The sequence below is a fragment of the Anolis carolinensis genome, unplaced genomic scaffold (assembly GCF_035594765.1).
Source record: "Anolis carolinensis isolate JA03-04 unplaced genomic scaffold, rAnoCar3.1.pri scaffold_12, whole genome shotgun sequence".
Classification (NCBI taxonomy): domain Eukaryota; kingdom Metazoa; phylum Chordata; class Lepidosauria; order Squamata; family Dactyloidae; genus Anolis; species Anolis carolinensis.
In genome coordinates, this window is record NW_026943823.1 from 7,435,114 (window position 1) to 7,447,180 (window position 12,067).

The window sequence follows — 12,067 nt, forward strand, 5'->3', positions numbered from 1 at the left end:
CTCCGGGAGCAGCCAATCACGATCGCTCATTGCCTCATGCTCATCGCCGCTTTCATGCGCCGCCTTTGAAGCAGAGAAACTGCGCATGCGCCTCCGAAGCTGTGTTGTTAGTTCCAAAGGGCTAAGGCTGGCATCTCAGAGCGTTAATGCAATTAAATCTCAATCCTCATCGCTAAGCATAATGCATGCATTTAATTCCTAATATGTTTACAGCTCTGAATTTAATAACTAAGGGTGCATCTACATTGTAAAATTAATCCAGTTTGACACCACTTGCACTGCCATGTCTCAATGCTATGGGATCCTGGGAGAGGTGGTTTTATAAAGTCTGTAGCCCTTTCTGCCAAAAAAGCCATGATTTAAAAACGCCAGTCTTAAGTTATTTTAATCAGTGTTAAAATTGTGCTATGCTAATAATATAACATAATATTATAATAATTATAATATAATACAATATTATATTAATAATATAATAATATTTATTAGCCATGATTTAAAAACGCCAGTCTTAAGTTATTTTAATCAGTGTTAAAATTGTGCTATGCTAATAATATAACAATAATGTTTTAATAATTATAATGTAATACAATATTATATTAATAATATAATAATATTTATTAGCCATGATTTAAAAACGCCAGTCTAAAGTTATTTTAATCAGTGTTAAAATTGTGCTATGCTAATAATATAATAATGTTATAATAATTATAATGTAATACAATATTATATTAATAATATAATAATATTTATTAGCCATGATTTAAAAACACCAGTCTAAAGTTATTTTAATCAATGTTAAAATTGTGCTATGCTTATATGACATAATAATATTATAATAATTATAATGTAATACAATAGTATATTAATAATATAATAAAATAAAATTATATATTATATATTAAATGTAATATTACTAATAATATTACCATATAATGATATAGTACAATATAATAATTTAATGCTTATATTGTACTATGCTAATAATATATTGTATGTTCATTTGATTTGTAAGCCGCTCTGAATCCCCTCCGGGGTGAGAAGAGCGGGATATAAATGTAGTAAATAAATAATAAATAAATAATAAATATTGTATGTACATATAATATTGATCATAATATTGTAATACAATATAATACTAATAATACAATATAATATAATTATTATATATTATATGTGATATGTAATATTACTAATAATATTGCAGTATAGTGGTATAGTACAATATAGTAATATATGATACTAACATTGTGCTACGCTCATAATATAATACAGAAGAGTCCCGCTTATCCAACATAAACAGGCCGCAGAATGTTGGATAAGCGAAAATATTGGATAATAAGGAGGAATTAAGGAAAGGCCTATTAAATGTCAAATTATCTTTCCACCATGTCTCCTGTATCAATTTAATGACATAACGATATATAATATTATACTATACTAATATTATAATATATTGTATATACATGTAATATTAATAATTTTATGATGTAACACAATGTAATAATAATTATAATTCACTATTATAATTGTGTATTTATATTACATGCAATAATTACTAATAATATTGCAATATACTTGTATAATATAATATATTGTATGTATACATACTTGTAAACCGCCCTGAGTCCCCTTCGGGGTGAGAAGAGCGGGATATAAATGTCGCAAATAAATAAATAATAAGTAAATATGTTATGATTTTACAAATTAAGCACCAAAACATGTTTTACAACAAATCGACAGAAAAAGCAGTTCAATACATGGTAACGTATGTAGTAATTACTGCATTTACAAATTTAGTACCAAAACATCACACTATATTGAAAACATTGACTACTAAAAGGCAGACTGCGTTGGATAATACAGAATGTTGGATAAGTGAAGGTTGGATAAGCGAGACTCTACTGTATATTGTATGTATATATAAATTGTAAGCTGCTCTGAATCCCCTTCGGGGGTGAGAAGGGTGGAATATAAATACTGTAAATAAATAAATAAATACCTTCCAGCCGGAGCGGTACCTATTGATCTACTCACATTTGCATGTTTTCGAACTGCTAGGTTGGCAGAAGCTGGAGCAACAGCGGGCGCTCACTCTACTCTTGGGATTTGAACCTGGGACCTTTCAGTCTGCAAGTTCAGCAGCTCAGCGCTTTAACTCACTGTGCCACTGGGGCTCCAAAACCCATTATAACCTGGCCCATATCCATATTGAAAATCTCCCTGTCATTTTATAGTTTGTCTTCCATTCCAGATTTATCTCCCTGTCTTGTCTTTTGGATATACGTTCTATTTTGACATAGACATTCTCTCCTCAGTTTGACTGTTGCTCGTATTGTTGTGCTATACTAGACTTTTAATGTCTTAAATTATTGTTTTAATATTTTTGTTTTAATTACCGTATATATTCGAGTATAAGCCGACCCGAATATAAGCCGAGGCACCTAATTTTACCACAAAAAACTGGGAAAACATTGACTCCCGTATAAGCCGAGGGTGGTAAATTTCAGAAATAAAAATAGATACCAATAAAATTACATTGAGGCATCAGTAGGTTAAATGTTTTTGAATATTTACATAAAGCTCAAATTTAAGATAAGACTGTCTAACTCTGATTAAATCATTATTCTCATCTTCTTCAATGTAAATGTGCTTATGTATCCTTTTAATAATAATAGAGTAAAATAATACATGTAATAATAATAATAATAAATACAGGAAAATAATACAGTAGAGTCTCATTTATCCAAGCCTCGCTTATCCAAGGTTCTGGATTATCCAACACATTTTTGTAGTCAATGTTTTCAATACATCGTGATATTTTGGTGCTAAATTAGTAAATACAGTAATTACAACATAACATTACTGTGTATTGAACTGCTTTTTCTGTCAAATTTGTTGTATAACATGATGTTTTGGTGCTTAATTTGTAAAATCATAACCTAATTTGAGGTTTAATAGGCTTTTCCTTAATCCCTCCTTATTATGCAATATATTCGCTTATCCAAGCTTCTGCTGGCCCATTTAGCTTGGATAAGTGAGACTCTACTGTACAAGTAATAATAAATGCAATAATAATAAGATCAGAGTGAAATAATAAATGTAATAATAATAATAAAAGAGTAAAATAAATGTAATAGTAGCAACAATAATAGAGAAAAACAATAAATGTAATAATACCTATAATAATAGAGAAAATAATACATGTAATAAATAATAATAATAAATACAGGAAAATAATACAAGTAATAATAAGTAGACTAAAATAATAAATGCAATAATAATAATATGATCAGAGTGTAATAATAAATGTAATAATAATAATAAAAGAGTAAAATAAATGTAATAGTAGCAACAATAATAGAGAAAAATAATAAATGTAATAATACCAATAATAATAGAGAAAAATAATAAATGTACCATATATTCTCGAGTATAAGCTGACCCGAATATAAGCCAACCAGGACCCTCACCCGAGTATAAGTTGAGGGAAGCTTTTTCAGTCTTAAAAAAAGGGCTGAAAAACTAGGCTTATACTCGAGTATATACAATAAGTGTATAGAAGGTGTTCCCCTATATTCCCCTTAAAGCAAGCACAGCAAAGCATTTTGTGCAATCCGAAAGAACAGAACACACATCTTGGCGAAAGCTTTTGTGTACCACAGCCCGTTTAATCAGATCCATATCACTAACTACCGTTGTGAAGAGCACTTTGTCAATCTAAAGCATTACACAGCTGGGTTATAAATCATTCTTTTGCAAGACTCACGTGAACCTTCTCCCATATAAATGCCTGTTAAGTGAGGACCCTCCACACATTAAAATAAATGACATGAGGATTGTAGGTCAGCACGGTGCTACAAAACAAAGCCCTTTAACAACAAAACGGACAGTGCAAGTTTGGGATAGTGGTATCAGACTGACATTTACAACTATCTATCTTCCTGGTGCAATCGACTGCCTGAGAGAAGGGTGAATTCTTCACTGCAGGGGTTTAAAGAAGTCTTCATCTCAGGGATGTTTCGGGTTCTTGCACTTGCAGAGGGTTGGTCTAGATAGCCCTTGGGGGCCCCATGATTTTATGGAATCGCCCAGAAACTTACCAGTAAACCCCAGCCCACGTTTTATGTACTTTTATGGCAAATCAGGAGTGCTCATCCACAAACCCATGTGCTAACATTCAAAGAGGTGAATACACATAAGATATATATTTGCTTTTCCAGGCTCATCAAATCCATCTGTCTTCCTCATCCCAGCAATAATCTAGGGCTTGTTCTACATTGCAATATAAAATCCAGAATATCTGCTTTGAACTGGATTATATGGCAGTGTAGAATCATATAATCCAGTTCAAAGCAGATAATGTGGAATATCTGCTGGATTATATGGCAGTGTAGAAGGGGCCGAACTCTTCCGCTTTGATTCTACATTTCCCTATGGGACAGAGTGATATATCAAGTTTTGATAATGCATTGCACATCCCCATTTCCCTTTTGCAGGCCCAGTGAAACAACAACTCCATGTATTCCACACTGTGACTAATCCAAACAGGGAGAAACTAAATAAGTTGCTCTTAATAGGCAGACTGAAGATGTGCGTAGATACTTCTGCATCCAAGCCAGTTGTGATCCTAACGCATTTCATTATTAACTTAGATGGAGACAGACAAGTCTCCGGTTCCAGTTTGTTGAGGCACGGGGCAGGGAGGAACGGGGCAGGGAGGAATGGCAGGCGCAACAGTTCAACACGGGCAGGAGTTTTTGCTGCCGGCCTCGGGCGTGAGCTGTGCCTTCTGCCCCCTCCCCGGCTGCCTCTCCATGTCCCGGTACAGCAGAGACTTCTGAGCCTTGAGCCGGCAAGCGAGGCACATGAAGATCGACTCCACGTTCTGGCTCTCCTTGGGGTCCTTGGCGGAGGTTTCGAACAAAAGCATGTTGTGAGCATCCGCGAATTTCAGGGCCAGGCTGGAAGGCACCTGGATCTGGTCCCGCAAGTCACACTTGTTGCCCACGAGCACCTTCGGGACGAGGGCCGGGACGGCGTGGCCGTTGCACTCCTCGATCCAGGTCTTGAGGTTAAGGAAGGATGCCATCTTGGTGACGTCGTAGACGAAAACCACGGCGTGCACGTTGCGGTAGTAATGCTCCACCATGCTCTTCCGGAAACGCTCCTGCCCTGCGGTGTCCCAGACCTGCACCTGCAATGCAAGAAGTGAGCGTCTAAATCAGAGACACATTGATGGAACCCGAGACATCCCTACAAAATTCCTCCCAATGGGTCACTCCTACAACAGGGTTTCATAACAATTGGTTTACCCCAGGCATGGCAAACTTTGGCCCTCCAGGTGTTTTGGACTTCAACTCCCCCAATTCCCAACACCCCAAGGTTAGGTTTACACCCCAAGGTTTTCTTTTCTGTTGCTGAAAGCTTTGATGTCCTAACATTTTAGTATTTTAAATAAGTAATTATAAGGATGCAACCACTGTAATGCACACCTTTTTGGGGTCAAATTACAAAGACTGTACTTTTTGCTGCTGCGCATTACATTTGCTAACATTTGTTTTCACGGTTTTGGGCTCGTCCTGTTGATTAACAGCATCTCTGCTGCACTTTATTCCATTCCTTCAGTTGGAAATAGTTCTTATGTTTACCCCATCCCAAGCCCCTTATCATGATAACAGTCCCCGGTTATTTACCTGTCCTCCAGTTTACATTCTTCACTATACGCACTTTCTCTGGCCCAGTTCATTTTTATGAGCATATTCAGGGTTTTTTTTTTTACCTTACTATGTTTTATTGTAAATGTGATTTTAATATGTTTTATTTATTTGTTTTTACATTGTTGTGTCTTTTACATTATCTGGAAGTACCTGGGCTTGGCCCTGTGTAAGCTGCACCAAGTCCCTTCGGGTAGATGGAGGCATGGTATAAAAATAAAGTTGTTGTTGTTGTTATTATTGAAAACTGTGGTGTGCACTAGATTCGACTCAAATAATTACAGGTATGTTATACTCCCTATATTTTATCCTCCATGCAATCCCTTTTTGGCAGCCACAGAGTATGCATTCTCTAAGATCATTGAATGCATTTCATAATTTTGCAAAGGTCTAAGCACATCTTTCTAACACGGGAGACGCTTTCTTAACCAACGTCCTTCTCGGTAAGTAAACATTGGTTGGCATTCCCTTAATCTAACTAAGCTATTATCTAGTCTGGGATCTTTTGTTCATGCCGGACTTTGTACTCTTAGCCAAAAAGCTTCCAAGGCTGCAGGGCCATTTTCTGAAGGTAGAGACGTGCAAGTCCACACACACAAACAAGTGTGCAAAAAGAGCAACAGATAAGGAGTAGAATGCTCTTCCCAATTTCTACTATGGGATGCACTTTTGAGTTTTTTCCCCCCTACACATCAAATACATACCAATTGCAAAAATGAATATGGGAGGAAACGGCCCAACTAGCTAGGATACAAAATTATCATCATCATTCTACCACATCCTTTCTTCTATCATATATGGCCCAGCCCAAAAGAGGCAAAGATATACTCTATTTCCTTATCAAACCATATTCCTTTGTGTTACAAACACATTGACCTGAACTGTGGGAACCACGGACAAATCCTGGGGAAACTTTGCTAAGAAAGAAAACAAAGTACAGTAGAGTCTCACTTATCCAACATAAACGGGCTGGCAGAACGTTGGATAAACTAAAATGTTGGATAATAAGGAGGGATTAAGGAAAAGCCTATTAAACGTCAAATTACATTATGATTTTAAAAATTAAGCACTAAAACATCACGTTTTACAACAAATCAACAGAAAAAGCAGTTCAATACATGGTACTGTTATATTACTGTACTAGCTGTGCCCGGCCACGCGTTGCTGTGGCGAAGTATGGTGGTATGAGAAATAAAGTATCTTATATTATCTGCTTAGAACTGGATTATATGAGGCCCCTTCTACACAGCTGTATAAAATGCACACTGAAGTGGATTATATGGCAGTGTGGAGTCAAGATAATGCAGTTCAAAGCAGATAATATAAGATTATAAATGGGTTACATAGTTGTGTGGAAGGGCCTTGAGTCTGCGCTGCCATATAATCAAGTTAAAATCGGATAATTTGTATTTTATAGGCAGTGTGGAAGAGGCCTAAGTGAGGCTTAACTCTGCCTGTCCCCTGGGCTGAGTGGGTTGCTAGGAGACCAAGTGGGCGGAGCTTAGCCTTCTAACTGGCAGCAATTGGATAAAAACAATTATTCATCTCCCTCTAATTAGGACTTTATTTTTCTTTTCTTTTTGTTGAATGAATGTAGAGGCATGGGTGAGGGATTGTGCTGCCAAGTTTAGTGTTTCTGGGATGTGTAGTTTTGTTGTTTTGTCCTAGGCCGAAATTTCATTACCCTTTTATATATATAGATTTACAAATTTAGCATCAAAATAATGCAGTGTATCGAAAACATTGACTATAAAAACATTGGCTACTAACAAATTGACTACAAATAAAGACAGAATTGCATAAAATGCACTTGCAGTAACAACATTGTTGGAAGTTAAATCCGTAAAAGGTTCAGTCCTGTGAAGATTTTTAAAAATCTGTGATCCTTGCCTGCCTAGAGAAACAGCTGTGGATCTGAGCAGGAGACAGACCGAGTTGGATAATCCAGAATGTTGGATAAGCGAAAGTTGGATAAGCGAGACTCTACTGTATTTCATTCTGTATCAACAGAAAGCAAGGCAAGGAACACATATTGTCATCTTCTTCGGATTGTTTGCCAATGCATTCAAGTAGCTAGAGCATAGAATATGAACCTGAAGGCTTCTGTAGAAGTCGGTCTGACCTTATGGCAGGCATGAGCCAACTTAGGCCCTCCAGGTGTTTTGGACTGCAACTCCCACAATTCCTAACAGCCTACCGGCTGTTATATCTATATATATAAAAGGGTAATGAAATTTCGGCCTAGGACAAAACAACAAAACTACACATCCCAGAAACACTAAACTTGGCAGCACAACCCCTCATCCATGCCTCTACGTTCATACAACAAAAAGAAAAGAAAAATAAAGTCCTAATTAGAGGGAGAGGAATAATTGTTTTTATCCAATTGCTGCCAGTTAGAAGGCTAAGCTCCGCCTACTTGGTCTCCTAGCAACCCACTCAGCCCAGGGGACAGGCAGAGTTAGGCCTCACTTAGGCCTCTTCCACACTGCCTATAAAATACAGATTATCTGATTTGAACTGGTTTATATGGCAGTGTAGACTCAAGGCCCTTCCACACAGCTATATAACCCATTTATAATGGACTTAATGTCAGGAGAAAACCTTTACCCTTTACCTTAACTACCACCAATTCCTAACGACTTTATTTCCCATACCACCATACTTCGCCACAGCAACGAGTGGCCGGGCAAAGCTAGTAGGATATATAGAATCTTCACATTAGGATGAAACCATCATACAAGCCTGAAATTTCAGTCTTTCCACTGTCATCCATTGCCTTGTGATTTCCCTTTGCAGCAGGATTTTCCTTAGCAGAACCATTCTTAAAAGGAAAGAATGCACCTCCGCACAATACAGAAATCTGGGGCTGATTCATTTGAGCACTGTCACAACTTCTCTCTGTGTGAAGGCACCATCATAGAACTAACTGTCTTTCATTGTAAGCAGAACATTTCCCAACAGTCAGATGCGGCTGCAAGTCATCGAAAGCTGAGTAATCCAGCGATGCCAACGCAATGCATCCACACATTAGTCCTATTTTTCTTTGCTGCCAGAGAATAACAATTGGCTTTGGGAATGATGGTGGCTGGCAGCACTCAGAATGGCTCCAAAACACCGGAATTGCAGTCACAGTGGAGCCTCTGTCTCAGTGGTTCTCTACATGTGGCCATAATGTTGTCCCAGATTATTAAATAAAATAATAATAATAATAATGAGATTCAAAGTGGTTAACATACAATTCAAAATATACAAACATAAAAGCAGTATTAAACATTGTGTTGTTGAAGACTTTCATGGCCAGAATCACTGGGTTGCTGTGAGTTTTCCGGGCTGTATGGTCATGTTCCAGATCTAGAAGCATTTTCTCTGGATCAATTGGCCACCTTGATTAGCATTGATGAGCCTTTCAGCTTCAAGGTCTGGCTGCTTACTGCTGGGGGAATCCTTAGTTGGGAGGTGTTAGCTGCAAGGCTATTCAATCTGGCTACCAGTATTTATTTATTTTTTTTAAAAAAAAACCCTCTAAAATCAGGATAATAAATTAAGAACAACACTCAGAAGACAGGGGAATTCCAGATAATCAGGGCCAGCTAACACCACCCAACAAAGGATTTCCCCAGGCAGGAAGCAGCCAGGCTTCAAAAGCCACAAGGCCATTCAATACTAAACAAGCTGGCCAATAGCAACATTCACACCTGCTTCAGGCCGACAAGAGTTCTTTCTCCCACCCTGGACATTATTCCACAGATATATAAACCCCACTTGCCTAGTTTTCAACAGACCTCACAATGCCTGCCATAGATGTGGGCAAAATGTCAGGAGAGAACGCTTCTGGAACATAGCCATACAGCCCAAAAAACTCACAGCAACCCATTGATTCTGGTCATGAAAACCCCTTACAACACAAGGGAGTAATTACTACTGCTGTTCTTCCCAACCCTGTCAGTTTATGGGATGGGACTCTTATTGCTTTCAAGGGCTAAGCAGAGCTCCCAAATATATTCCCATAGCAGGCAGTTTGAAACAGCATTGTATGGTCAGTGCAGACTCGCATAATGCCAATAAGAGCCCATACTGATCCTATAGCTGCATTATGTGGTGGTGTTGATGGGGCCAGAGTTTGGCCAGGCCGCCCTCTCTGAGGAAAGGGTCTTCCTTAAAGCCCCTCAAGACCCAAAGAGGAGCCCCTTCCTCAAGGTAAAGAGCAAAAGGAAAGGCTGCCAAGTCAAGAAGGGCTTCTTGAAGCCAATCACCCCTTTATGAGGAAAAGATCCTCATTAAAGCCCTGTCCCCTCAAGTCCCAAAGAGGAGCCACTTCCTCAAGGCAGAGAGCAAATGGAAAAGCTGCCAAGTGGAGGCTTTCAAGCAGAGGCTGAATGGCCATCTGTCAGGGGTGCTTTGAATGTGATTTTCCTGCTTCTTAGCAGGGGGTTGGACTGGATGGCCCATGAGGTCTCTTCCAACTCTATGATTCTAAGTGAAGAAGGGCTTCTTGAAGCCAAGCACCCTCTGAGGAAAGGGTCTTCCTTAAAGCCCTGTCCTCTCAAGACCCAAAGAAGAGCCCCTTCCTCAAGGCAGAGAGCAAAAGGAAAGGCTGCCAAGTGAAGAAGGACTTCTTGAAGCCAAGCACCCCTTTATGAGGAAAGGATCCTCCTTAAAGCCCCGTCCCCTCAAGACCCAAAGAGGAGCCCCTTCCTCAAGGTAAAGAGCAAATGGAAAGGCTGCCAAGTGAAGAAGGGCTTCTTGAAGCCAATCACCCCTCCCTGAGGAAAAGATCCTCCTTAAAGCCTGGCCCCTCAAGATCCAAAGAGGAGCCACTTCCTCAAGGTAAAGAGCAAATGGAAAGGCTGCCAAATGAAGAAGGACTTCTAGAAGCCAATCACCCCTTTATGAGGAAAGGATCCTCCTTAAAGCCCCATCCCCTCAAGACTTAAAGAGAAGCCACTTCCTCAAGATAAAGAGCAAAAGGAAAGGCTGCCAAGTGAAGAAGGGCTTCTTGAATCCTTAAAGCCCTGTCCCCTCAAGACCCAAAGAGAAGCCCCTTCCTCAAGGTAAAGAGCAAATGGAAAGGCTGCCAAGTGAAGAAGGGCTTCTTGAAGCCAAGCACAGCCTCCTCCTTGCTTAGAGGAGCCCTGCTTCAGACAAAGCCCTGGGCAAGAAGGCCCAGGCCAGGCTGAGTCCAGGGTCTCTGAAGGAGAAGAGCAGGCCTTGTGGCTGAGGATGATGGGAGCGGAGGTCCCACAAGGGCTGGGCATGCGGGCAGCATCTCTCCTGCAGCAGGAGGAGAAAGAAGAGAGGGAGCAGGGCTGTTGGTCCATTCTCTTCTTCTCCTTCTCCTCCTCTTCTCCACGCCCTCCTGCCTTCCCTCTACCTTGATGCGCTCTCCCTGGATCTCCACGGCCTTCTCCCTGAAGTCCACGCCGATGGTGGCCTCGGTGCTGGAGGGGAAGGCCCCCCCGCAGAAGCGCACCGTCAGGCAGGTCTTGCCCACGTTGGAGTCGCCGATGACGATGATCTTGAAGATGCGCGTCTGCACCGACTGCTCCAGGGAGCTCTCCAGCTCCATCGCCGCACCGGAGGAGGCTCAGCGCGGGGAAGAAGGCATGGCAGGCCCGGGAAGGAGGAAGGAAGGGCGTCGCCGGAGCCTTGCACCTTCGCCTGCCTCCCTCTCCTTCCTTCCTTCCTTCCCGGTGCAATCTGCGCCCACTGGCTGCCGGTGGCGAGGCGGAGCTGGAGGAGGAGGAGCCCCAGGATGATCCAAAGCATCTCCTTCCCTGCCTTTGCAACAACCCATTGTGTCCGGGAAAACATCCTTTCCCATCCTTCCACTCATCTCTCACGTCCCCATCTCTTCTCCAGCCTCAGTTCCAAGCCTTGGGCTATTTCTTTTTCTGGCCTCTTTCCATTCATTATTATTTTCTTCCAGGTGAGTCCTGACCAAAGCAGAATAGGATGGGAACAGGACTTCCCTAGATACTATTGATGCAGCCTAGCATCACATTTTAGCTGCCACATCCCACTTCTCAAGACTCCTTAGATTCCTTTTCGCATGTATTGTTTTAAATCTGGACCTCAGTCCTGCCCAGCAAAGGATCACAAAGGATGGCAGCTGCAGACCATCCTCATCAAGGAGACCCAGCATAGATCTCTCACCTGCTTTGGATACAAAAAGACACCCTTTCCCCTCCTGGAACAGATCTCTGCTAATTACGTTCTTCAAATCCATGATTAAGGCCTCTTCCTGATTCGTTGAGCTGGGTTATATGGCAGTGTAGACTAAGGGCCCTTCCACACTGCCATATAACCCAAAATATCAAGGCAGACTATATGGCAGTGTGGAGTCAGGCTTC

General features: G+C 40.4%; 1 protein-coding gene across 1 annotated transcript; it reads right to left on the reverse strand.

Annotated features, from left to right (window-relative positions):
- Positions 1–3,647: 3,647 nt before the first annotated feature.
- Positions 3,648–11,415, reverse strand: rab33a (RAB33A, member RAS oncogene family). Its single transcript, XM_003227079.4, has 2 exons — positions 11,089–11,415; positions 3,648–5,194 (listed from the first exon to the last, which is right to left on the reverse strand). Exons 1-2 carry the CDS (start codon positions 11,281–11,283, stop codon positions 4,739–4,741), a joined length of 651 nt encoding a protein of 216 aa, XP_003227127.1. The 5' UTR covers positions 11,284–11,415; the 3' UTR covers positions 3,648–4,738.
- Between the last annotated feature and the right edge of the window lie 652 nt (positions 11,416–12,067).